Here is a 24809-nt window from a genome sequence, read left to right on the forward strand (position 1 = left end):
TTTGTGAATTTGGTGATTTTGCAAATCTGTGACATGCTGCTAAAAGTTTCGTCTGATTTGAAAATCGTGCAGTTTGGTCACAATTCATCCAAAGTGACTATAACACGTTACTAACACTTTTATAGTCATTTTGAATTCATCGATATCATTGATAGTCACATGACCAATTTTCAAAGAAACGCACTGCGTATTATTCCAACATCTGGTTTCAATCACCCGAGAGCGTTGTTTGCGGGAGAAGCGGAATCGGTGTGCTTGTATAATAATCATATTACAAACAAGAATTTTGCCGTTAATGCAAAAGCTTTATCTCCTATGTCTGCATCTCATAGGTTAGAATTCCGGTAAATATCGTTATGATATGCAGAATTGAGTTACAAAAGTACTAGTATGTTACTTATTTGTCAACTTAATACTCGAAAATATTTGTTAACTTTGAATTTTTATTCCATTCAAAATCGGAAAAAAGTGCTATTTCTCTTCAAAATCGGAAAAAAGTGCTATTTCGCAGTCCCTAAAAAAAGTTGCGAAAGTGCTTCGCAATTTTCGCAAAAAAGTGCGCTAATAGTGAACACTGAAGGGTAGTGTATTATTATAAAGGAATATTTGTCAAAGAAGTAATAAAATGCATTACAGGTAATTCCTGTATGGAATTGTGTTGGAAATACCATTTCAATTACTAGGTGATGTTTTTATAATATTCTGCGGTCAGGACAGATGGATCAGCGTTAAAACGCATACTCACTAATAAGAAAACCATTTATATGTGTGTCAGCTGTAGGTTACAATCTATAGTAAGAGATCAGGCACAAAAGTCATGCTGATTTGACTGGAACAGTATACCTCCATGCAGTGGTGGGATTCAAATTTTTGTCAACCGGTTTCTTCACAAAAGTCATATATTTCAGTCGGTTCTGTTACAAAAAGTCATTGACAGTAACCAGTAATGCTAACTGGTTTGCTGGTCTCATAAAATTCCGTGAGACAGTTCTATAGAACCGTTGCGAACCGGCTGAATCCCACCACTGCCTCCATGTATACCTGGGCAAAACAACTCATTCAACTTAAGTAACTGAAAAATTACACAAGCAAATGAAGCAAATCTACAAGAGTTAGATAAATCTTTGTTGTAATTAATTTAAACACACTTTAACTTCTTAGACTGAACATTGGACTACAACTGATAAATAAAATTCAATTTTAAAAGGCAGGCAGTCTGTGGAAAATTATAAATATTTCATACCTGACTGTCCCAGGCTGACATGCTTCTGGTTCACCACCTGCACTTAGACAAGAATAACCAGCTGGACATTCCTGCAATAAAATCATGGAATTATGAATTTGAAATGGTTAATCTATATCCAGATATGATAATCCCAGACTAAAAGAGTATACTGGTAAATAATTTTCATGAGTAATCGAATTCAGTGTATGAAAAAACTGTTCATAATATGGGGTGAATAGCTTAGGAGTAACATTAATTCAGAATGTTACCCTATTAACAATATTCTCTTGTATACCAGCAAACAGTCAGGATAGCTTGGGTCCAAGAATTTGGTGAAAATCATAAATAAATCGTTTTTTTTTTTTTTGTTCTGAGCACAGATGTGACAAATCATATAAATTACAGTTATAGCTTCATAAGAAAGAATAAAATAAGAAAAAATTGAGCAAACCTTGCATTGTGATTGTGCGGTTTCATTTGAATAGAATCCCGAAGGGCAGTTAGTACATGCAGTTGCGCCTCTCAAACTGTAGGTACCAGCTGAGCAAAAAACTGGCGACTGTGAGGGGTTAAGGCAAGAGTAACCAGCTGGACATATAGTACATGAGCTTGAAGCAGTTGAGTCTGCATAGTGTCCTGTAGCACAATCAGTACATTGGGTCGCCAGATTTTTTGAGTATTTTCCTACATCACAGGGTACTGGGTCTGAAGTTGAATCTATACATTTGTGACCACTAGGGCAAGGTAGACACTCATTTTGACTTGATGTTGTATTAGTGTAATACCCAGAAAGACATGAGGTACATATAATAGCTCCAGAATCTGATACACTGCCTTTAGGACAAATTTCCGGGTTTTGAGACACATTTTTGCAGCTGTACCCCTGAGGACATAAAGTACAGTTGTTAGAGCCTTCAGTGCTTGCATAGTAACCTTCATTACAGTTGGTACATTGTATGCTTGCTGATGTAGAAAACGTCCCAATGGGGCATTTCACAGGCTCTACATTTGAATTTGCACAATAGTGACCTACTGGGCATTCTACACATTCAGTGGACAGTGTAGATGTGGTGTAATATCCTTTAGTACATGATGTGCATGAGGTGGCCAAACCAGTACTGAAAGTTCCAGCTAGACAAGGAATAGGATTTTGAGTTGGGTCAGCACATGAATACCCTGCTGGACATGGCAGGCATCCATTTGTTGAATTAGTATAATAGCCAGAAAGACAAGCTGTACATTCAGTAGCTCCTTGCTTAGAAGTTGTTCCTTTAGGGCAAAGTACAGGTTCAGCTTCAGGGTCTGAACATCTATACCCTTCAGGACATATAGTGCAATTTTCTGATTTAGTGGACGATGTATAATAACCTTCGCAACATTTTGTACACACGGTGTCACCAGAGGTTGAAAAGTGTCCAGATTCGCATTCTATTGGTGTGTCAGCACTATTCAGACATCTGTGTCCTGAGGGACAAATATCACAATTTCCAGCCCCGGTATTGTTTGCAAAATAGCCGTTTGGACAATTTTCGCAAACACTGGAGCCTTCTATTGAGTAGGTCCCAGCAAGGCACAAAACAGGGTCTGTGGTGCCATTGTTTTCACATTTACTGCCACTGGGACATAGAGTACATTTCACTGCTCCATCTACGTTGGAATAGTAACCGGCAAGGCATAAAGAGCATGACAAACTTCCTTTTAGTGAATACGACCCCTTTGGGCAAATCTGCGGTTCTAAAGATGAATTTCCACAGCTGTATCCTTCAGTACAAATTGTACACTCTATGCTGTTTTCTGTATTAGCATAATATCCTTCTGGACATGTGAGACATGCAGTGAGATAGCCAGGAGAATAAGTACCTTTTTGACAAGGGGTTGGAGAGAGATTAGAATTAGCACAACTAGAACCTGGAGGACAAGCGATACAACTTTCTGAGCCTGTTACATCAGTGTAATATCCTGTTAGACAGTTTGTACATAATTTTTGTCCGCCTTTGGAATACAGTCCTGCCATGCAAAGCTGTGGATCGTTTGCAGCATTTTCACAGCTGTGGCCTGGTGGGCATATTGTGCAGTTGCCAGCTGTGCCTGTATTATTGCTGTAAAAGCCTTCTGGACATGCTATGCATTCTATGGAGCCAGATGTTGAAAATGTACCTTTGTTACATGGAACTGAAGTCTTGGTTGAATCCTGTAATAAAATAAGATTTTTTATACGATGCTTATCCTTGTCTTTCGCTCCCAACGAGCCACTGTGCAATCATCTACTGATAACTAACAATGTTTGAAAAGCTTCTATTTCTCGAAGAACGGGAATATTTCCGGTTAAGCATTGCCCACTTAATATATTACACCCTGGGTGATGTGATGGGTGTGAGATTCAAACCTGTGCTATTCAATTTTATTGTCACACTGGCTCTAAATGAATCCAGTGAGAAACTTGCTTTTATGACATTGTGTATTTTCAGGATTTTGCTAGCTAGTTATGCTAATATGACAGTGGCACTAAACACTCGTTTCGCGGCATTCTTTATTCAAAATTGGCACTTCTCGAGCAACACAATTTTTCTTTGTGGGTAGCATTTGGCCTGCAGTTTGCACACAATGCACACCCCTGGTTTATTCGTGTCAACAGCTCGGAATGAGGCTCTGCAGAACTATTAGGTGAAGAGCTACTTTAGTTTGGAATGAATGAAATTTCATAGCTCGGCATTGTCTACCCAAGTTGTTGCAACGGGTCGGGGAGGTGGGCATGAATATAAACCCGAGATTTTACCATGTGATGCCAATTCTAATGCTATAACCACTTGGCTACCGTGTCAACATTTATAGCTTCAAATGCTTCCAAATAAATAAATCATACTTACAGAGCATTGGCTTCCAGCTGGGCATTGCAGGCATGCAGAACTAGCTGTAGATGATGCATAATATCCTGCAGCACAAGATATACAAGAACCTCTTCCGTCTATTGAATATGTTCCAGCAAGGCATGGTGAAGGTGAGGTGTCTATGTTGCTTCTAAAAAATATGAGATAATAAGTCTCCTATGAACTAATACGACCATTGAAACAATCTCAAGCATTAAATGAAATAAAATTTTGTTTATATCTTTTCATGTATTTTTTCTAAACAAAACACGCTTGGGTAAAGGGACTGTACCTATGGGCAGGGACATATTCACTTGGCTAACACAGACAGTCCTCCAAATCGTAATAGAACTAAAATAAGGAAAATCAGAATAAAATTATGGCCTAACCCTAACCTGGTACACACACTACGAGAGTACCATAACAAAAAGCAGAATCACACTCTTTTGTCATCTACCGTACATTTTGACGCTCCCTGTGACTGATCCAACAGCACAGAAAAATAGTATTATTAGCTCATACCTCACTGCTGCAACACATAATATGGAATACCGTTTGAATGAATACACGAAAAATACATAAACAAAATCTCAATTCTATCTAATGCTGTAGGAAAAGTTGATTCAAAACCGATGCTAATCGCTAATGCAAAATTTGCTTAATTTATTTAAAATATATAATGGCAAATTTGATTTAATAAACTGCTTTGCCTAAAAATGAAAAATTGTAACTCTAAATTGCTGTTTTATTTTGATATTGATATCACCAACAAGACTCTCTACTATGGTTAATAGCATACATGGTAGGCCAAATGTGGGTTACCAGTTAATAAATGAATTGATTGAGAATAAATGTACTTTTGGCCCACTCCGTATATCCTGTCCGAGGATAGCGACTTATTTCATGCCCGTTCACTTGAATGTGGTTACGAAAAGCTCAAATGCTTTAAATCTGATTCAAAAAGCAGAATAAAAAACTTACCCCGAAGATGGACTTTTACATTCATATCCTGCAGGACAACTTTTGCATGAAGCTTGCCCAGTTTGGTTTGTGTACGTTCCACTTGCACATTCTATTGCCACATTGCTAGATTCAGGACAACTGAAAAACGAGAATATCGGTTAGAGACCGAAGACTTATCAATCGAAAGTTAGGGGATCCCCCAAAACAGCGGTCTTACTCCATAGTGACACCTTGTGTCCCATCACTAATTAATTAATACCTCGCTAATTAGACTACATAATTCATCCAAAATCAATAGGCTTCTGGTACGACATATGATGAATGCACATGCAAAATCTGGAACAGATTCAATCTCGCTTTCGTGAGATATCGCGTGCATGTAACAGACAGACAGACAAATAACTATCAACATACTTACCGATTAAAATCGATAAGTAATTAAGAATGCATTCGACTAGTGAGATTAACTACTACTTAACATTCTGATATGGCTTTGAGCTGGTAGAACAGGATGTTCAGAACTGATATATGTATAGCCTTGATGTAAAGCAGTGGTTCCCAACCAGGGGCCCATGGCCCACCAAGGGGGCGACAGAGCAGTCGGAGGGGGGCCACCATGCCAGGCGCAAAACTGATTTTACTTTTCAATTTACTAGAAACTTCCCGTTTTTGCTAGTTTCAATGCTTGATTAGGAAGGGGGCCACAACATACAAATGGTTGGGAACCACTGATGTAAAGCATAATTATTATATTGTAAATTTAATTTTTAAAATAAGACTTCAATTCAGTAAATTCAAGACCACAATTCAATCAAACAAACTTACAGATCTAAGGCTGATAATGCTTTTATTATGTCTCCAGATCAATAACAAAAATTTAGTGAGTTTAAAAACTTTACAATTTGGGTATTTTGGATTCGCAATCAGTAATTGAGGTGAATTTACTTTATCTCTAAATCATATTCGAATCATGCTCGGATGATATTACATTTTTAGGTAGAGTTTTGTAATAACAACACACGTGAGATGACAAATGGATTCACAAATCTAACAACAATTGAGTTTAAAGTTTATTTTGTTTGGTCACAATAACAAAGTATTGATTGATTTATTGTTCTCATTGTTCATCTCATAATTACGTATATCTCTCTCTGTATATTATTGAATAACAATATAGATAATCCACTAGAGGTATTAAATTGCAATTTCAAAATAAAGTCTTGTAAGGTGTGTAGAAACTTAAACTCTACCCACTAGTATTTTTACGTAATTCAACATTATGTTCATTTTGATATAGTTGTCATAGATTTATATTGCACATTCAATCTAAACAAGGCTCTGAATTTTAAAAAATATAAGAATTGTGGGCGCTCCGAAAGTATTCATACCAAGATGACGCACAACCTAAACAACCCTACCCTGGTACACATACTGTGTTCAGGTTGTGCGCCATCTTGGTTCGAATAGTTCGAGACCCCCGAATCGTGACCTAAATAGGTGATAGACTAAAAATCCCTATTCGCAACCAAAAAGTGAAAGTTCTCATCACATGCTCATCACCTCACCCAGAGTGTATTAATTTGAGAATGATTCCAATCTTTCCAAAATTAAAATTCTCCTCATACAGGGTGTCCATAAAGTCCTTTTACAATTTCAATTTTGCTATGACGCAATATATCTTGACTAGGTTTGTTGTTTTTTAATCAGGAATTGGTCAAGTATTTTTACTTCATTAAATACATCTGTGAGGGCTCAAACAATATACATTATCGATAAATTCTCATTAAAATTTAAAAAAACTTTAAGACTTTATGAACACCCTATATATCTTTGTAAAGAGCCTTGCTTTGAGCAGAAGGCATATTAATATGTTAAAAAAGTGAAAGTTAGAACGTTGGGCCAAACTAAGTTAGGACGTTGTCGGTTAAAGATCTCGGCCTCCATGCCCTCCATTTTAGTGGTTCACAAACTTAATTAACATTATAGTTTACTAATAAATTTTTAGTGTGAAACTGCCCCCTTTTAAAATTTGTCAAGTCTCGCGCTTCATCTCAAAAAAAAAACTAGCTAACAATAAGCTATAAATAACAGAGAGTAAGGCAAAGAATGTTTCATTCAAAAAATACGTTGAAAATATGTATCCAACATAAAAAATGTAAATATCCAAAATAAGGCAGGAAAGATCAAATCAACAAATATTTTTATTTCCAATAATTAGCTTTATGCCTCCTAAAAAAATGTCTATGCCACTCTTGTAGGACGCGTACCATCGTTTGAGAAGCACTGCACTGAATTATAATAAATTAATGAAGCATCTCCGAACCAGAGTATCCTTCAATAGTCATTTAAAAATATGTATCAGTGGTGGCTTGTACAGTGCCATGTTTAGAGGTGAGAAACCACGACATTAAAATATAGCCTACTTACAAATATCCTTTCGGGCAATCTTCACAAGCTCCAGTACTTGAATTCAGAAATTGACCGCCATTGCAATACACGCATGGCGAGGCAGTTGCAAGAGTGCAATTATCACAGCAATCACATGATACCTCAGTTGCTGTAAACATAAAAAATAATGATGGATAATAAACTTTCTGGAAGTTCAACCCATATGTATTATTATCTCAAACGCTCATTTTGGTAGCAGGGCATAGAACCAAAGCCTGAATGTTTTTATTGATAGTTTGGAAACATAGTGGCATTTTTACACTTTCAAGATTATCAAGTATTATTATCTACAACTCCTAATTTAGTCTCTAAAGAAGCAGGGTTGTAGAGCAGGAGCCCAAAGTTTGGCATGTTTTTATTGACAGTTAAAACATAGTTGCATTTTCATACTTCCCAAATTTGAAATTTGAAATTCAGAGATGAAGTCAGAATTTCATATAAAAATTTAGAAGGCATTGGGCTGACTAAGTGTAGACAACAAGCAATTATTAAATATGACTTGCATACACTAAAATTTCTTTATATCAGAATACTAATATTTGGTTCTCGGCGTAGAAAGTAAAAACACGATTCGGGGACAAGGCCAACATTTTGAATAAACTAGTACGTGTCCCAAGTAGTACTAGTTTAAAGGTAATCTCATAACATAGTATGGTAGATCTCCCGCCCTAGTAGCACCAAATAAATTAGGATATATTCTGAAATACTTAAATATATTCTAAAGGTATATCTTCTTACCACAGCTTGCCAAATTCAAGAGAGACACCAAGCAGATGAAAATTGTCAAGAATCCAAGTTCTTTCATGATTTTTATATCAAGTAAGAAAAACATTAATTTCACTCATTAATCCATCTTTGTGATTTTTAATTATTACAATATTGAAATTCTGAAAAATTGACAAATAAAGTAGGTAAGGAAAATCGAATGAACTAAAATAAGCCTGAAGTCTGGTAAATATATCTTATAAATATATCTCAACCTAGTTTGTTGTTTATAATTAATAATTGTTTATTAAGTATTTTTACTTCATTTAATACATCTGTGAGGGATGAAGCAATATCTGGTATTGATAAATTCACTTTTCAATTTTAAAAATTTTCAAGAATTCATAGACACACATTATTAGTAACATTATAACCTTAGTAGGCCTATATATTAAAACTCAACGCTAACTCTGACTATCTGTATACTCATAATAATAGATATTTTTTAAATAGAATCAAGTTTGGATTCCACTTACACTAAATACTTGGGACCCCCATTCCATTATGCCATCTTATTGGCTTTCCTCTCCCATGGGATTAAATGTATATCCTATTCCATATATCAAAGCTCAACGATAACTTCGTCTATCTGTATACTCATAACAATAGATATTTTGGAATAGAATTAAGTTTGAATTCACCTTACACTAAATACTTGGCCCCCATTCTTATACCACAATAACATTGCTATCAATTACTTGTGAAAACTGTCGAGACAATTTTGGAATGACAAAAGAAAATTCCCACATCCTTGACTCCCGTATAGGATGGGAATTAAATAAACAAAACAAATACAATTGTGTTTATCACTCAATGGAGATAGTTCACGCTTAAGTATCTAAGTGAAATGAATGTTTTATACAGAAACCAAGTATGATTTGTTGATATAGCTATCGTCAGTTTCCAAAACAGGGTGAAAACAAAATTTTGTAAAGGATTGTCGGTGACTAATCTCACACATTAGAATAACAAAAGCAAAGCGTTAATCGTTAAAGTTAGGAGATTGTCCTTTTTTCAAAGACTTCAAATCGGAATTCATCCCCTCCAAGCTGTGTGCTGACCTGATTGCACTAGGTTTCACGATATACTATAACAGTGTAAGGGCATCTTATATACACAGGGTATCTTATACACAAGCAAGCTTTCAATGTTCATGCTTTTTTGATAATTTTTACACACAATAATGAATATTACCACAAATGTTAGGTTATATTGTTTACATCTATATACCAAATTTTATTAGGAAGGTGGTTAGATATCTCGGGTTCAAATCCTAGTTTATTTGTGAACCTGGCTTGTTTCAGACTGAAAGTTCGTTTGGTTATGCTGCTACTCTTGTTACTGAATGTGATGTCATAGTTCTTGTATGCTATGTTGACCAACCATGACCACTCCATGATTCAATAACTGTGAAATCTCAGTTCTCTTACTGATTTTCTTTCATCAATTAATGTACTGATATTTTCTATGAACAAATCAGCCATTGTTTTATCACTATTGATGTCACAACTTGCTATTGTTTAATGTTTTTTGTGCTGTAAACTTTTTAGCGGATATGACCTGGATACGAATAATATTGACAATATTGACAACTTTTCAGATAACTCAATTAATATTGACATTCAATTCACAAAATAAAAGCGATTTTAAATTATAATTGAGTACTGAAATTAAATCATTATTACTAGAATTAGCAAAATTATGCCTATGTAGTTGTTGGATTTTGCATGGCATGTTACAGCAATGAAACCCATTGTTACATCATAAATGAATAATAATAATAGAAACGGAAAACATCAAACAATAGCAAGTTGTGACATCAATAGTGAAAAAACAATGGCTGATTTGATCATGGGAAGTATCAGTACATTAATTAGTAAGAGAAAGTCAGTAAGTACACTGTAATTTTACAGTTTTTGAATTCTGAAATAGTAGAGGTATGGTCGGTCAAACATGGCATACGAGAACTAAGACATAAAATTGGGTGCTCCAGAAGTGTGTGTGCCAATATGGAGACTAATTTTGTTCGCCTACTTTACATCAAGTTGTGTTAAGGGACTGAAACCTCTGGGGGTATATTAACTTGGCTAACACGGACAGTCCCAGAACTCGTAATAGAACTAAAATGAGGAAAATCGGAATAAAATTATGGCCTAAACTGGTACACATACTACGGATTACCTAAAATTGATCTATAAAAATTGAATACTCGATTGATTCAGAATTAATTGTTTATTTGTAACAGTATCTACATAATAATTGAACGGTATAACTGAGACAGGATACATGTTCAATACCTTACTGGCCTAGGACAAGTATGTGCCATATGCACCCCAACAAATGCTGTGGTGTTTGCATACTTCGTGAAAATTTGGTATTAAAAATCCTCAAATGCCTAACTTAGGTAAGAGTGACTGTAGTCTAGTAGCTGTGGACCCACCTATATATGCCAACTAACAGCGTACTAACATCAAATATGGGCTTGCATTGATTAATCTATTTTATTGTCGGTCACAGAAGTAGTTCACAATATGTACTCGAAAGCATTTATTCCATATATCCATAGATTACTGCTATATGACCCAAATTTTAAAACACAGTCTGTAAACAGGGGAACCCTACAGATCAATGAGCTTGTCCGCTCAGGGCGGCTAGCGGCAGTGACTGATACGGTTGAGAGATCATACAGTGGTTTTTGTTCAACGACGACCGTGCGTTAGATTTCGTTCCGTTTCGTGAATCGCACTTAACGAGATTTCGTAACTACGTTTTTGAGAGAGAAGGTTGCGTGCTCGTAAACGCGGCTTTTTACGAAGTTTGGCAAATGGGTCCCCAGGTCTTGTCTGGTTTGACACATTTTTCAGTTCATTACCCTCTGGGCAAGGTGGCAGGTGGGGGTTAAATTCAAGATCATGAAGCTGTGATGCTAATATACGGTAGTTAAGTTTTAATGTTTTTACCAGTGTTCACTATTAACACACCTTTTTGCGAAAACTGCGGGGAACCTTCGCAATCAATTTCCTTAGAGTGAACACTGGTTTCAACCCCCATTTGATTGGGATTAAATTCAAATAAAATAGTTCAACTTAAATTTGTCAGTTATCATTAAGTTTAAGTATTTTGTTTTGTATATTTTCCCTTATATCATTAGACCTTTGCCAAAATAAACCTGAAATGCACCTGAAAATAAACAACTGGCTGGGACGTGCCATAAACTGCCTATTGTACATAATTATCGTGGTGCCGTACCTCTTTGTCCTGTGTATTGTACTTGTACAAGAGTTTTATTTATATATTACATGTCTGTTGTCCTACTATAACGCAGCAGTCCTAAACTGCAGTTATACTTGTTTGGGTGCATGTCCACATCTGTGTCTTAGGCCAGTAAGGTCTTGCACATGTATCCCATCTCTTTCATACCGTTTAACTATTATGCAGTTACTGTTACATATGACGCCATATGATTAAGCCATCTTATGGGCTTTCCTCTCCCAATGGATAAATATGTAAATCCTATCTTTTTTGACTTTAGTACTTTACCTACAAGACAATTTAAATGAAATAATCATAAAACAGAATATCCCTGCCTCTAATTTATCTTTAATTTTTTGCTTTTGAGATGCCCAATGAAAAATGCCAGTCTAATATATCTGTTTAAAACAATTCAAGCGTAATATGTACAAATCCATACAAGTGATTCTGGCACCCCCGTAGTGTGTGTACCCAGTTGGGATTCGGCCGTAATTTTATTTCGATTTTCCTTCTTTTAGTTCTATTTCGAGTTCGCGGACTGTCTGTGTTACCCAAATGAATATCCCCCTGTCCTTAGATTTTAGTCCCTTTATCCAACTTGATGTAAAATAGGCGAACAAAATTAGTTACCTCCATATTGTTACACACACTTCTGAAGCGCCATGATTCTAATTTGAACAATGTATAATTGCAAAAGATGGTAAGTTATAAATACTGAAATATTTTGTATAGGACATACCGCAAAAGCTTACGCCCCATAATTGTAGCTAAAAATAAGTGCCAGTCTTTTCATTCTATCACCAAACCTGACAATAACTTGAACTGTCACACTATCAATCAATCAACAAATTTAGGATAGGATTTTACATATTAATCCCGAGGGAGAGTAAAGCCGATAAGACGGCTTATCCATATAGCGAACCACGGCCTCTCGTCCGGTTACCATTCCAAGTTGGGTATGGGATTAGTTATATTGTTTGTTTTCGGAAGCATGGACTTGGTGGTGGAGGAAGCCGTAACTGACCAGTGGTTACGTGAACCACTCAACGATGGCGAGAAGTCCAGCAATCCTCTCGCACATAACCATCCCTGCATGGAATTCGAACCTGCGAACCCACGCAGAGTGATTAGAGGTGCGGTGGCGAGCGTATTCCTAACGCTTAGCAAGTTTAAGTTGAGCCACACCGCCGCGCCATTTACTTTAGTCTTTCTAACATGAAATAAGACAAACAAACTGTGGAGAATAACATAGAAATAAAATGGGGTAAAAAACATATTTCGAAAATAGTTAAACATATTTAAGGCAACAAATTTTAGGTCTAGTATAGTTTAGTACCACAAGTACTTCCAGTGGGCGTAGCCTAACGATTTTTGCATATGTTATTCCTAACCCTCACCTGACTATGCCATCCAAAAATGACGTCACTACGACGTCACCATCACGTCATAGGGATTGCCAAAGTATAATTACGATTGCCCGAAATGGCATCTGCGCCGCCGATAAGAACTTGCTAATGCCGGCGATCTCTCTCCTATCGTGATCGTTGCGACGAGAAAACGAGATAAATAGCTTGCTCGATTTCGGGTTATCGTCTGCGCGTTTTGGACGACCATCCGCATACTTCGTTGGGCCTTATTACGGTACCGGTACCGGTATCTCCCCAAACTTGACTACCAAGCCTGTCAGCTGACGCATGTTCCCCAATGACTCACATACCGTAGTTTTTATATCATCCACTGAACAATTATATTATTATGTGAGCTTTCTATTTTACAGGCAAGAACACACCAATTGACTTTTCCACTTGAAAACAACAGACAAACAAGTTGAAAAATGCGCCAGAAAACGTAAACAACTTCGCGTGGGATGTGGCCATGGAGAATGCTCTCTTTCGCTACCTTGTGGATTTTATTTTCAAGTTAAAGACCCGCAGTGTGTCGTCTATGAGCGAGCAGAGTGGTGTTAGGAGTCAATAAATAGAGCTAGATTGTTGTAACGATATTTGAACATGGCCGATCAATTAAACAGATATGTTAACGCTGTTAGTTAGATGTTACACTGCAGTTAACACGTTTTTTCCGTGACAAATATTCAGTGTGCAATACAAAACCTTGTTGAGCATCGTGTCAGGACTGTTGAAGGTAGGCTACTTAGCCCATTGGCACCTCGAGTTTATAGATTGTTCCGTCTCATCTGTCGATATACTTTAAGGCAGGAGTCTCCAACTCAAAACATGTCGCGGGCCACTTTTTGCATTTTATTGACCACGCGGGCCGCAAACCAGAAAATTAGGTACAAAAATGGGTATCTGAATAATATTGTGTTAAAATTACACTTGAATCTTACAGCAAACGAAACATATTCATTTACTTGTGCTGGATATTTGGTCTCGATGTTTGGCCTCATTTTGCGTTGGTGTGCTAGTCTTATGAGAACATGCAAATGCTCGTCCGTTAGTCGTGTGCGGAGGGCTGATTTGCTAACTTTCATAGCCGAAAAAAAAATGAAGAACTGCCAAAAATCGCAGGTATGCAAAGTGAATGTGCAATTAGCTTTGCAAACCTTTCTTCGGGCACAATGAACATGCGAAATGAAATTATTGCATTTATAATTGCATTATATAACAATATAGTGAAACATAAACGTGGACAACAGGGAGGAATTTTGGAGCCTTGTTCATTTACTTGCGCTCCAGAAATATGGTACCAATTTGGAGGTAACTAATTTTGTTCGCCTAAATTATATCAAGTTGTGTAAGGCAGAGGGTATATTTCCTTAGCTAACATAAGCAGTCCCCGAACTCCTAATAGAATTAAAATAAGGAAAATCGGAATGAAATATTTCCCAACCCTAACCTGGTACACATACTACCGGAGTATCCATTTACCTATATTGCAGTTTTAAACGCACATGATAAAAGTGTAAAAGAATAGCAGGCAGTTAAAAATGACGTGCATCAGCAATGTTCAGAAAAACGTAGGCACGATAGGACTTGCATATTTATCGCCGAAGAGAGGAATGTGGATTTGACGGCCTAATCATATTGCGATCAACGGCCTCTCGTTCGGTTACCAGTTCATGTCGGGTATTTATTCTAAACGAACGCGAGGTTTAATCTGCTTGAAATTTTGCATGTGCATTCATCATATCTCGGACCAGAAGCCTATTGATTTTGGCTGAATTTAGTTTATTTTATTCGTAACACGTATAGGAATTGGCCCGCGAGATATATTTACCGTCTAGCAAGAAGTACAAAACCCGCTGTGAAATCTATATTGATAACCAGCGGTGTTCAACCATTGCTTGGTTCAACTGAATTACAACTACAATAAAGATATTCAAACACTTGCTACGTAACACTTTATACGTAGGTTGGCTCAGTGAGAGTAGCATAGTGGAAAGACAGCGAGGGTGGCTGGGACAGCAAGCAAAGTGGTCGAGGGAGTAGCAAAAAAGTGTATATTGGAAAGGCAAGGAAGGGAGTGGTGAATAGGGAGGAGTGCAGAACAAAATATATGTCTAAGCTATGCGAATCCGGTCCAGTCAAGAGGGGAAGAAGGATAAAAAAAAAGTCAAAAAGCAAGGCAGGTCACAAAACTGAAAATGTAAAAGTAGAAAACCGGCAACAAGCACAACAATAGAAGAAATGAAAATAACGGTGAAGCGGATGAAAAAAGAAAGCGTCAGAAATGATCAAGGAGGTCCGAAAATTCAAGCAGCAGAGTCTAAAATATCGTAAAATTAATCAGAACAACAGTTAGTTCGTTCATTTTTATACGTAGGGAAGGCATCCTTAGGGCCTCTGAAAAGTGTGATTCAACCATGTAATAAGATATGATATATTGAACGATCCTGGTAATAAAATACCCACAAATTGGGAAGTAACACAAAACAATAATTGTGACTTTACCAAATTTTAGAAGTTGAACTCTCCCATGACTTAGTTGAGTTAAACTTGCCCCGCGTTTTCGTATCAAGAACGCGCTGAAATCAATATAAACTCTAATATAAATTCAGTTTTTGGATTTCTATTGTGGAACATGGCACGTGCAACAAGAATACACATACAATATCTTTGTACGGCAGTATATAGACGCGTTGCCTCAAAAAGAGACCGGGGTCAATCAGGGATAGATAGATAATGATATATTTACGAATATATACATATTGCAGTAAGAGTGAACAAACAAATATTAATCATGAAATAGAATCGAAAGGGTGGCGGGCAAGACTGCGAAGTCAACAAAGTTGACCGCCCCGAGATAAAGTGAATGACTATACAAAGACAATACGATAAAATCCTGTTCAATTTTAGGAGTAGTTTATTTGGCGCTCTCGAAGAATGTGTCCAATAAGGAGGTAACTAATTTTGTTTGCCTACTTTATCAAGTTGTGTAAAGGGACTGAAACCCATGCGCAGGGGGTATATTCACATGGCTCGCACAGACAGTCCCCGAACTTGTAATAGAACTAAAATAAGGAAAATCGGAATAAAATTATGCCCTAACCCTAACATGGTATACATACTACGGGAGTACCGTTTATTTTGATTTTATTCAATATTTTATAGATTATATTAATAGGCCTATAGTTTGAGCGACGATTTGAGTGTCGTCATCATCACAATATAGTCAATCGTTATTTTAAAACTCGAGTCAGTGGGTTGTTCGGAATGATTGCTGACACTAGTATCGCTGAATTAATCATTACATGGGTGGAATTGCCTTTTCATGGTTATGCTTCTATCGAAACCATCATTTTTTCTTCTGTTATGCGGGGACTGTCTTTGTTAGCTAAGTGAATATACCCTCTTTACATAGACTTCCGTCCCATTACAAAACTTGGTGTAAAGTAGGCGAACAAAATTAGTTACCCCCATATTGGCACATACACTTTACCATATTGGTACCATTTTTGTGTGTAGTATTTTCTTATTTTATGTGAATCGTTACTTTATATTGATTCTTGCATGATGAAAATAAATATCGAGAACGAGAGACCGTGATTCGCTATACGATTGAGCTTTTTTTTTTTTTTAACTTTCCTCTCCCCGGGATAAATATGAAATTCTACCATTCCCACATTGACCCGGCAGTTATTTGTAACTGTATTACTTGTATGACAAGCTAATTTTTTTCAAATAGTGGTTGTCTGAGGAAGCCGTTGGCGTAACCGGAGAGCAACGAAAGCCAAGGCGAACGAAGAACGAGTCAAGCGATTCGTTCACAAGTATATATGATTATGTAGAGACTGAAATATTTCTTTTTCTTAATTTAAAAAGCTATAAATGGTATAAAATGAACTAACAGATGTAGTTTGAATTTCTCCCCAGTCACGGGTCTCAGTCTTTTAATAGTTATTCAATAAATAACAAGAGAGCTGTGCTCAAATATATGGACACGTCACAAGGTGAGGCTATTTTTATTCTGACACATAAAAAACGAATCTCTTGAAGTCGACAAAAATTTTTGAAAAAGGTAAAAGTAATAGGCTTCTTGCAAAAAAATCAATCTTTAACCACTAAAAATTTCAAAGCAATTGGTCCAGTATTCGAAGAGAAAAGCGATTTCATCATGACGAAAGAGAAGAAAAACAACAACAACAACAACATAATATTGAAACGATCGTTATGTACACTGACGTGTCCAATAATATAACAGAGGAATGCTGAAATATATGGAACCACAATTCAAACAACTATTATGGACACCGCAATGTTGTCAACATGAATAATAACAACCATAAAGCAAAACGATCCTACAGGTTTTTAATTACAAATCTTATTTTTATTCTTATTCCTTTTTTACTTGTTTATTTTTTGTTTTTTTTTCTATAAAACCTATCTAAAGCTCTTTTTTCTAACTTTATTATGGCCTTATGGTTTTGTGTGTGTGTGCGAATTATTTCAATAATTTTAGGTGAGTGAACACGTACCACTTCTTTTTGGCAGAACCTTCCATTTTATATTCTGTATATTTCAAACCTTATCCAAAGTCTTGTTTGCTCTACTGATTTTATATTCAGTTTTTTTTATTTGCTTTTATCAATCATTTCATGGCCTTTTATGCTGATTATGAAATCGAAATAAAGTTTATCTACAGTAATCGGAACAAAACTCGCCACTGCAACAAATATTTTTCTTAATGTATTACCTGGGGAATCCCCTCGTATTTTTTTCGCCTTAACGAGGAAGTGAAAGTGTTCATGTAAGACGGCTTGGTACGTTACCGTAGTTAGTAAATCTAGTGTATTACATAAGTACATAACACTGAATTTTAGTCAGGTGATTGTCATAACCAAGTCTGGCAAATGTACAAAATTGGATTTGTTACCGTAACAGTTCAACATCCTATCCAGTCAGGTCAGAATGTGAATATCTGAATGTGGCGGATGTTCTCATGCTGTCATGTTTGCATGTGTCAAACAGATAGGGCGCTCAATCATATTTATCAAATTTAGAATATCAAAAGCATTGCATCTTTACTGAATTGTATCCACAATAAAAACAGATATTTGGGTCATAAAACAGTCTTTTTCAGTATTTATTTAGTCATAACTTCGAAATTCCCCCCCCCCCCCTCTACAACCCTAAAAGTCTATGTCGTCTTAGCCATGCTAAGATATCATAAATTGTTGTTGTTGCGCAGGTTTCTTAGGTTTATACTAGAAACATGTATGATGGTTATGGTCCTTGCCATAGTGTGCCATTCTGTAGTTAAGTTAAGTTACGCCCAGAACTGCAGAATGGAACATGTTCTTCCATGTCTCGTTTGCCCGTTTGATTCCCCCTACAGGCCGTGTATAACTCAGGGTACTGTAACAAACATGCCAAATTTTCAAACTATATTTATTGGAAAATCACTATTCCTAGTTTAGTTAGATCATGGTGCATGGAAAATGTAAACACAATGATATTTTCAATATAAAGTAAAAAATTTTGCATTTTAGCTAACATACTTTACTGCACAGCTTAATCCCAAGCATTGCCAAATATAAAATTTTTTAGCATAAAAGTGAACTCAATAATGTCAGATGCTACAGGTAAGCAAGTCATTCGTTACTATTATTTAGTTATCGAAATTACCTTCTATACTAATATAGGCTTTCAAATTGGTGCTCCAGAAGTGTGTGTATCAATATGGAGGTAACTAATTTTGTGCGCCTACTTTACATCAAGTTGTATGTAAGGACTGGAACCTATTGGCACGGGGTATATTCACTTGGCTAAAACAGACAGTCTCCAAACTCGTAATAGAACTAGAATAAGGAAAATCGGAATAAAATTATGGCATAACCCTAACCTGGTACACACACTACGGGAGTACCTTCAAATTTATGTTGAAAAAAGCAAAATTGCCAAAATCACTTTATCATATGCTAAACCCCACATTCTCATTTGGTTATCTCCAATTCTTTTGAATCCATTGCTATTTTTATGATTATATTTTGGTAAATTATTGGACACGTAGTGGACATAGCGATCGTTTCAATATTATGTTGTTGTTGTTGTTCTTGTTCTTTGACACGTTTCAGTGGTTAAAGATAAAAATTTTCTTCAGAAGGGTATTACTTTTTTATGCTATGACGTCATCAAAATTACTGTCATTAGGTGGCGTTACATGTCCATATATTTGAGCATAGCTCTCTTGTTTCTTTATAGAATTGTTTTTATGCCATAATTCAGCAACAAAGTGTCACTGACTGGATGTCCTCCATGGCCCTCCATCGACCACTATGAGGCAACATTCCTTTTTCTTGTTTTATTTTTAATATATGTGATTTTTATAATAATTCTTACACTAATAAAATCATAAGCAGAGGGCCGAGGAGCAATACCATGAAAAATTCCCAATATTTCCATTTTTGAACTTCAATAATTATGTTGCATTTGGAGTGAGAATAAATGATTTTTGTCTGTTTCAAAACCTTTTTACTCTGTTTTTGAATGATTTACCGGCAATTTTGTAGTATGTGTGCGCAGAAATTTTAAAGTGTGCGCATATTTTTGGAAATGACTAATATTTGTGCAAAAGCCAATGAAGAAATTTAGGGGTTCTAACCGGGTAATGGGTGGGCCAACAACAAATTTTCTCGACCTGCCAATCGAGAACATTGTTACATTACATCGAAATACGCCTGTGCGCAGTAAATCTATGCGTGTGCGCAGCCTCTGAAAGCTGTGTGCGCCTGCACACGCGCACGGGAAACACTGTTTACCGGTACTAAAAACCTGACATTTACTGACTTACTATGAATAATCCTTTCTATAAATGGAGAAACAGAGCAAAAAAGATGAATGAAAATGTGTGCTTATATCGCTTTGACAATTGAAAAGATTCTTTAAGATATTGTTAGATACCACTGGTTACTTTTACCTATCCTATTGCGGAAAAGACACGAAAAATATTTGCCCCCCCCCCCCCCTCCTCAATTTCGGGCCGGTTACCCGTGAAGTTTACATTTTATTTATTTATTTTAGCCATAGAGAGAGTGGAAGATTTAATGGATGAAGTAGTCAGACTAATGCCAAATGAAGAATGGTTGACATTCTCACATAATTCTAGATGGTTGGCAATTTCTGATGAGACAATCGATGAGATTGTTCCTGACATTGAAAATATAACCAAGATGCAGAAATATAAAATATTGAAAATGTGGAAAAGACGAATTGGGAGTGAGAGCTTTCATTGATGTACTGGATTAGTGATGAAAATTAGTTGTGGCTGAGATTAAAAAATAAAACATGTAAATGTTGAGGACTTCAATATTCCCTCAGAGTTTAAAACATTTCACTGGGCACATAGTTGATTATAGCTGAGTATACCAGGGATTCTGGGAAGTTTGAAATATGACTACGGCTTCGACTTTAATATTAATGAAAATATGTCAACCATACCCTGGCTCTACAACTCTAATAATATTGCATGGCTATTAACTATACATTTCATTGAATATATTGCTTTGAAAGGTTCTTCAAATCTATCATCGTGTTCTCATATTAGTCGTTGTTAACGTATTACAAGTACTTGTGCATTTTTAATTTATCTTCATCTCTGTATATGTTGTCTGGGAACTGTCAATGTGTTGTTTGATATTTGTGTTATTGATTCAGGGGAATATATAATAAAATTTAAATCTGTATATCTTATTTACAGTGGAAGCTAATGGTGCCAAATTGAAAGAAATCTTCCAAAATTTCATGCAAAACTATGAAATGTCGCAAAGTCAAGGACAGTCACAGCCAGCATCTCAGCAGACAGAAGTTATTCAAGAGGGCGCTGCTGCACAAAACATGGCATCCCCAAGATATAGGATTGGTCCTGGGACAACACGAGAGGTAACTAAATACTAAATACTAAATATACTAGCGATTCCTAAACACTTTGTTCGTGCGGCGCTGAATTACAAGAAAAAAAAAACTCACGGCGCACTTGCACAAAAAAATGCAGCTTTTGAATTAGTAAGTGTTAATGCGTGTACTTTTATGCCTTTTAAAGTTTGTACCCTTTGGGATTTGCTGAAATATTCAATTCATTAATTTTTCTCACGATCACATTTTTATAGCTTGAGCTTATAGCTACATGTAGTTTTTTTAATTTTGATGACATCATCACACAAAATATCGAAGCGACAAACTAATCCCATGAAATAAAAGTAAAAGCCTTCTGGGGTCAACAACAATCTTTAGCCACTGAAAGTTTCAAAACAATCCACTTCATGTTCAAAAAACTATAATTAAAATGAGAATATAAAGGAATACTTTTTTGCAGGTTCTTTTCAGCCCAAAGTCAGCATGGTTACCGGGACTATCACAGCAGGACAGTTTGTTGGATACAGCGAAACGAATAATTACAATGGACAAGCTTAGATCATATAATTTTGTGTTAGTTACTTTGTTTTATCTCTTTTTCGATGTTATGGAGCAATTTTTATTTAATCAAGATCGTAATGAAGCTTGTTCCTAAGCAGGGCTGCCATACCATCGTTATTTCTAATATTTGACCTTATTTTGAAGGTCTTCTTCTTAGAAAACATTTTTGTCTTCATTTCAAAAAACGTCCTTATTTTGACATGTGTCCTTATTTTTGTTTTATTTTACGGGTAGACGTTTTTATACCAGGCACTTACATTGGTCAATTTGAATGATTGATTTGCTAGAAATGACATTAGAACGTCATTGATTGCTACGGGCTTTCATTAGTTCTTATTTTCATGTTTCCCAGACGTCCTTATTTTTGGGTTCATATCGATGGCAGGCAGCCCTGTTCCTATGTCATCATGAGCTTCCCAAGTTAAATTTCTTTTTTCATATAATGCTTGTTCATAACTTCCACAAAATGTTTATTTTCGAGTAGTGAAAACAAAAATTCGTTGAGTCCAACTTTTGTAAAAGATGGAAAGCATGTGGGTTTGGCTGAATGTTTTCTTTTTTTGAAACTGATTTTCTAGCTTTTCCTAGATCATAACAACCTGATGTTCTGTAAGTTTCATGTCAATCAGTGTGTGCAATTCATCGTTATAATTCTTCAGCTACCTTTTCTAAAGCAGTGGTGCCAAAATCTTGGCACGCGGGACAATTACGACCAGCGTAATGATTTGATATTGCCCTCTGAACTCAAGTGAAATAGTTTAACACTTTCTGGTATTTTCTTTTAGCGATCTAGATAGCGCCAATCATTACGTCAATACCACAGTTTAATCAAGCATATACTCGTAACTTATTCGTAATTCAATTGTACCGGTATCTTGATTATATGTACCGGTATCGACCTTAGTGGGCGCAACCCTCTTCGGGCCTGCGAATATCCTTTCTCTTGTAATTTTGTCCCCCAGTCAATCAACTTTGGGAACCACTCTTCTGATTCTACTTACACTGACTTTTGGTGCTGTTCATATTGCCTGTATCATCACTCAAAGATCACCTTCTTTTCCGACTTCAGCATAGCAGGTAATGAAATAATTGATAAAAACAAAAGAAATGAAAATTTATTATCAGGCTACCTAACCTTCATTCGCAGTGATAATTTTTATTCAAGCCGTATAGACCCCAAATCTTTGAGGATATCCAAGTTTAATTAATCACATGCTGTTTTAATAGAACTATTTAATATTAGTGTATCATTGCCATATTCAATTTTGGCCTGCTAGGAATGTATGCTCTTGAAATCGCGCTGTGGATCCCCGAGAGTCTACCTGGGCCATGTTGATAAGCCCTGTGAAACTGATGATATACTTTATAAATAAATATAAAAATGATTATCAGAAAAGCAAAAAAATCCCTAGGTTATCTTCTATGTGTGCTTGACCTTGCAATGAGCGAATTTCAATTTTTAACTTACTGTACACCAAAGCTAACCTATGCCCGAAATTATTTTCCTGTTAAACTTTCTTACTCTTGTGAATTCTGTATTTTCCATCACAAACCTATAAATGAAAGACCTAAAATGCATTGAACCAACCATTCCAATATTCTTGCATAAAGTATTACATTTTCTAACATATGAGATAAAGTGATGTAGGCTATGTCATTAGCTAATTTAATTCCCAATTATCGTATTTTCCTGTTTGCTTTTGCCCATGATGCACCCACAAATGCAGCAACATCAAAGTACCTTGTTTTTATGGTGTTATCTGTAAATGCTTTTGCTTGTGACAAACAATATTCAAGATTAACAATGTCAGAATGCCGATTTATGAAAACCTATGGGGAAGACACATTATGTCCCCCTTTTTTCCAGTATTTCTGGTCCAAAGCCAATAATAAGCCAACCCCAGAAAAATGAAAAAGAGCTGATCCACCCAATAATCCAATTCCAGAACACCCAACTGAAAAATTTGGTTCAGTAAATTGGCTTGTCAGCTGAAAAATATCATATTATATGTATAGTCAGAGATCACTTTGTCCATATATTTAGTCATGGTTAGCATTTGCAAGGTGTCTCAAAAGTGTAGGGATTCGTTTTTCACTAAATGTTTGTGCTGTGCGATGAATAATCAGAAAAATTGTACACCTGCCTTGGTTCTGTGATCGCACTCCGGCGTTTTGATGGTATCGCACTTCCAAGGATTTGGTACTACTTCGTTTTGGTCTTTGTTTACATTATATTTGAGCATTGCTCTCTCGTTTTTTTTTCGATTTATGGTTATCATGCTACTTGTTGTCAGAAACTACTTTACTATCACTGAATTATTTCAAGTTTTTATTATTTTAGCTATGCTTGAAACTATTTTAATAATAAATATATCTATTATCTAATAATATGTGAACGAGAATATCGGTCGGAGACCGAAGACTTATCGATCTTAGATCGGTAATTAGTTAATAACTCGCTAATTATACGACATAATTAATCCAGAATCGATAGGCGTCCGAGGTAAGGTGCATGCACATGCAAAATTTGGAGCAGATTCAACCACGCGTTCGTGAGATATCGCGTTCATCTAACAGACACACACACACACACACAGACATACATACAAATACCTATCAATATACTTACCGATCTTAAGATCGATAAGTAATAACTCAATGTTGTCTATCTGTAGATGTCGACTATTCCTGACTGATTATCCATGAGGTATTTGACACTTTGATGCGAGCAAGGCACCAGACAAGAACCTACTAAAGATTAGGGAGGGATCCAATTTGTTTTGAGAGAGGCAATATATTCTGGCTAATAAGCCAACTCGGCGAATAAGCCGACGCCAAGTTTTACAACTAAAAATGAGGGCTTTTCTACATATTCATTCGGTACCTGAAAAATAAAATAGGTCTTGCCACTCAATAAGATGACTCTTGAAAATCAGGGTAAAAAATTGGGATTCAGAAAATCGGTTTATTGGTCGAAAAATATGATACATCACTTTTTAAGTGTTTGAAAACAATTGATTTGAGTTGGAATATAGTATTCTTCAAATTGATTTTTTCCATATACAGTAATACTATTTTATACTTCAGCAAATGACTATTTCTCGATTTGTACCACATAAAGAAAGAGAATAAATTGATGATTGATAAAGGATAGGATAGGATATACATATTTATCCAGGGGGAATGGAAAGCCGATAAAACGGCTTTATCATATGGCGAACCACGGTCTCTCGTCCGGTTACCAGTCCAGGTCGGGTATGTGATTGGTTAGCCAGTTATTTGTTTTCGGAAGCATGGACTTGATGGTGGAGGAAGCCGTAACCGATCAGCGGTTACGTGAACCACCCTAACCTGTCTGTGTATAAATCATTGTTTAGATCAGTGGTAAACAAACTTTTCATTCTTGTTATCTCTAAA

At 36.1% G+C, this 24809-nt stretch overlaps 2 protein-coding genes and 1 long non-coding RNA gene across 3 annotated transcripts in view; 2 read left to right on the forward strand and 1 right to left on the reverse strand.

Annotated features, from left to right (window-relative positions):
* The window catches only part of LOC120326601 (uncharacterized), a 144184-nt gene extending 135798 nt beyond the window's left edge, over positions 1-8386 (reverse strand). Inside the window, exons 1-6 of the mRNA XM_078111542.1 lie at positions 8242-8386; positions 7483-7612; positions 5074-5193; positions 4093-4243; positions 1677-3416; positions 1244-1314 (exon numbers count right to left, since the gene is read on the reverse strand). Of these exons, the coding sequence (XP_077967668.1) occupies positions 1244-1314; positions 1677-3416; positions 4093-4243; positions 5074-5193; positions 7483-7612; positions 8242-8335 (2306 nt within the window). The 5' untranslated portion in view covers positions 8336-8386. The remainder of the gene's footprint in view (positions 1-1243; positions 1315-1676; positions 3417-4092; positions 4244-5073; positions 5194-7482; positions 7613-8241) is intronic.
* Positions 4126-13630, forward strand: LOC144421937 (uncharacterized). Its single transcript, XR_013475059.1, has 3 exons — positions 4126-4223; positions 8247-8322; positions 13298-13630. It is a non-coding gene; the product is annotated as an uncharacterized LOC144421937 (long non-coding RNA).
* A 4813-nt stretch (positions 13631-18443) lies between these two features.
* Positions 18444-23782, forward strand: LOC120326359 (uncharacterized). The gene is made up of 4 exons (XM_078112068.1): positions 18444-18562; positions 20001-20195; positions 20677-20858; positions 21292-23782. Exons 1-4 carry the CDS (start codon positions 18547-18549, stop codon positions 21484-21486), a joined length of 588 nt encoding a protein of 195 aa, XP_077968194.1. The 5' UTR covers positions 18444-18546; the 3' UTR covers positions 21487-23782.
* The last annotated feature ends 1027 nt before the right edge of the window (positions 23783-24809 follow it).

The sequence above is a fragment of the Styela clava genome, chromosome 4 (assembly GCF_964204865.1).
Source record: "Styela clava chromosome 4, kaStyClav1.hap1.2, whole genome shotgun sequence".
NCBI lineage: Eukaryota > Metazoa > Chordata > Ascidiacea > Stolidobranchia > Styelidae > Styela > Styela clava.

Bases quoted from the DNA above. Each gene is read 5' to 3' on its own strand.
- LOC120326359 (XM_078112068.1), top strand. The intron at 20,196-20,676 runs GTGAGAGCTTTC...TCTTATTTACAG, and splicing joins GTGGAAAAGACGAATTGGGA to TGGAAGCTAATGGTGCCAAA. The intron at 20,859-21,291 runs GTAACTAAATAC...ACTTTTTTGCAG, and splicing joins GTCCTGGGACAACACGAGAG to GTTCTTTTCAGCCCAAAGTC.